Source organism: Coptis chinensis, chromosome 7 (genome assembly GCF_015680905.1).
Source record: "Coptis chinensis isolate HL-2020 chromosome 7, ASM1568090v1, whole genome shotgun sequence".
In the NCBI taxonomy this organism is placed as follows: domain Eukaryota; kingdom Viridiplantae; phylum Streptophyta; class Magnoliopsida; order Ranunculales; family Ranunculaceae; genus Coptis; species Coptis chinensis.
This window is the reverse complement of record NC_141462.1, coordinates 68901730-68904447: the sequence shown is the minus strand read 5'-3', so window position 1 is coordinate 68904447 and position 2718 is coordinate 68901730. Positions and strand designations below refer to the sequence as shown.

The 2718-nt window shown below is 39.9% G+C and overlaps 1 protein-coding gene across 1 annotated transcript; it reads right to left on the bottom strand.

The window, feature by feature from the left end:
• Nucleotides 1–1682: 1682 nt before the first annotated feature.
• On the bottom strand, nt 1683–2363 carry LOC147488571 (uncharacterized). The gene has a single exon (XM_086574420.1). It carries the CDS (start codon nt 2361–2363, stop codon nt 1683–1685), a length of 681 nt encoding a protein of 226 aa, XP_086430546.1.
• Between the last annotated feature and the right edge of the window lie 355 nt (nt 2364–2718).

The following is a 2718-nucleotide window of genomic DNA, read 5'->3' as shown; positions in this document are numbered from 1 at the left end:
TATTATCTTGGGACTGAGCATCTTGTGCTATCGGTTCCTTTCCTTTGTTCAAGGCTTGTGCATGTGCTACATTGAGTACTACCTGTTGTGGAGTGGATACTTGCTCACTAGATTTGGATGCCGGCCTACACTCTGAAACTAGATGCCCAACAATTTTACACTGATTACAAAACTTGGTTAAAGTAACTAGTTAAACTTTTTGCCAAAACTCTATTCCTAGTTTCGGCACTTCAATAGATATCTGCTATGGTATGGGTTTGGACAGATCAATATCAACAAGAACACTAGCATAATAGCCATTAGTTTGCTCCAAAGAGTTCATTTCAACACGAATAGGACAACCAAAGCCTCTACCCATACTCATAAGAATGTCAACCTCCCAGTATTCAAATGGCAACTTAACCTTGGGAATTTGACTTGCACAAGACCAGAAGTTTGTCTATGCGAGTCTATGTTAAAATTTGAAGACCACCTTATAAATCTTATCAGTTGTCCTTGTAGATGCCAAGTCCCCCCAAAGAAGATTTTGTTATAATCAACTACATTATCAAGATGAAAAAATATATATCCTTTTCCCAAAGGAGAGAGCTTTAGACTTCCCATTAGACCCTAATAATCAGTGCTGACTACCGATTTGATGGTATCAAAATGAAGAGTTTTCAAATCCATACGAGCAATAAGAGTGTATTTGCATGCTTTTATACCTCTTTCAATTGAACTTAAAGGAATTTTTATAGCTAGCTTATCATCTTTCTTGGACGGAATAGGAAGAGTTGAGACATCAATAGTTTGCTTCATTCTGCCTTTAGCTATGTTAGCATAAGATTCCCTGTTTGTTACAGCTTCAACCCTTTTTTTTTTTTTTTTTTGAAACGATTAGGGGTTCAGCAGACCCCAACCTGTATTCACTCAAACTCTTTGATACATCTTATCTTGAGCGTCTTCCTCCTCTATTACATTAAGATCAAACATTAGTGGGGAATACTATAGAAGGTTACATCTTGGTTTAAAACACTATCCTGATTAGAACTTGTTTTGGCTAAGAGGTTAGCTGCTCTATTCCGTTCCCAATACACATGGGAAATACTAATCAACGCAAACTTGGTCATGAGCCCCCAGATAGCCTCAACCAGGTCCAAGCAATACCAAGGACAGACCTCCATTTTGTTAACCACTTGGACTGCTCTCATGGAATCCGACTCTAACAAAACCTTGAAACAATCCATACTGAGTGCAGCAAGCAGTCCCGCCTCAATACCTTTCAACTCTTGAATAATCACAGAGCGAAGGTTATAATGGCCCATATACATAAGTAGAGGAGTACCTTCATGGTTTTGCAAGAGCCCACCATACCCAGCTCCCCTTTCATTCATCGATCCATCCACATTGATTTTGACCCTATCAACTGGAGGCTTAGTCCACTGTACCAATTCCGGAATTTTCTGTCTTACCTTTAAATCGATACCAAGCCTTGCCGTCATGCTTCTGGCCTCAAGGGAATCATCAATAGTCTCTTTGATAACTCGTTGGAGGTATGTTCTCATAGAATCAATAATGTGTCAACTAATCAAATCGGCAAAGTGAGCTTTATCTCTGAACCTCCTGCTATTGCGTTCATTCTAGATCCCATACACCATAGCACATATCATAGTTCTTGCAATCTCGCTGGTGATGGAGTTGTTTCAGGTGAATCTCAGTAGAAACTTCCATTCTGACAATGACTCATGCACTATAACACCTAAACCCATCCTATCCTTAACAATTGCCCATATCCTCTTAGAGAAGACACAATTGAAGAAGAGATGTTTGGAATTTTCTGGGTAGGCATCACAAAGATAACATTCAGAGACAGACAGAACCTTTCTGTGAATTAATTGATCTTGAGTAGCAAGGCATCCAGCAAATAGTTGCCAGGTTATGAACGAGTGCTTTGGGACATTGTACTTAGCCCACACCATTTTATACCAGCTAACATTCTCTCTCATTTTCTTGATAGCCATATACGCAGACTTTGTAGAGAATTTACCAGAGCTAGTAACTGTCCATACTACCAAATCCTTACCAAGATTCGCATTGATGGGAGTCTGCAAAATATTCGACTTTAACTCACCCTCTGCCAGATTGTGAACAAGTTCATTCCATGCCCCATTTGTAATAAAGCTACTGGCTGTAGCCATATCTGGAACAAGCAGAAGATTTTTAGCTTGGGAATCATGGATAAGTAACTTTGATGACAGCCAAGGATCATGCCATAAACTTGTTCCTTCCCTATTTGACACCAAGTATTTGACATACTTATGGGCAATCTTCCTATGTTTCAAAATACACCGCCAAACCCAAAAGCAATCAAGAGGCACCTTCATAGTCCAGAAGTGCTTCCCTCTAATGTTATACACCCAAGTCCATTTTCTCCAGAGGGTTTCCTCTTTACTGGCTACCTTGAACACCAACCCACAATAAGCCGCTTTGTTCCAAACCCTAGGATCAATAATACTCACCCACAGGAAGGATGAAAGTCTTTGCCCAGTAAATGTGAAATGAAGATAGTACAGATTGAATCAGTTGTAGCCTTCCCACATAAGATAAGGACCTATTCTTCCAATTACACATACAGACAGTGATTCTCTCAAGTAGAGGAAGACAGTCCTTGATACTGAGTCTAGCAACAGAAAGAGGTAGCCCCAAATATTTTATAGGGGGAGTAACCAGCTGAATGCC

Coding starts and splice junctions, on each gene's coding strand:
- LOC147488571 (XM_086574420.1), bottom strand. CDS start 2,363: ATGAAGGTGCCTCTTGATTGCTTTTGGGTTTGGCGGTGTATTTTGAAA.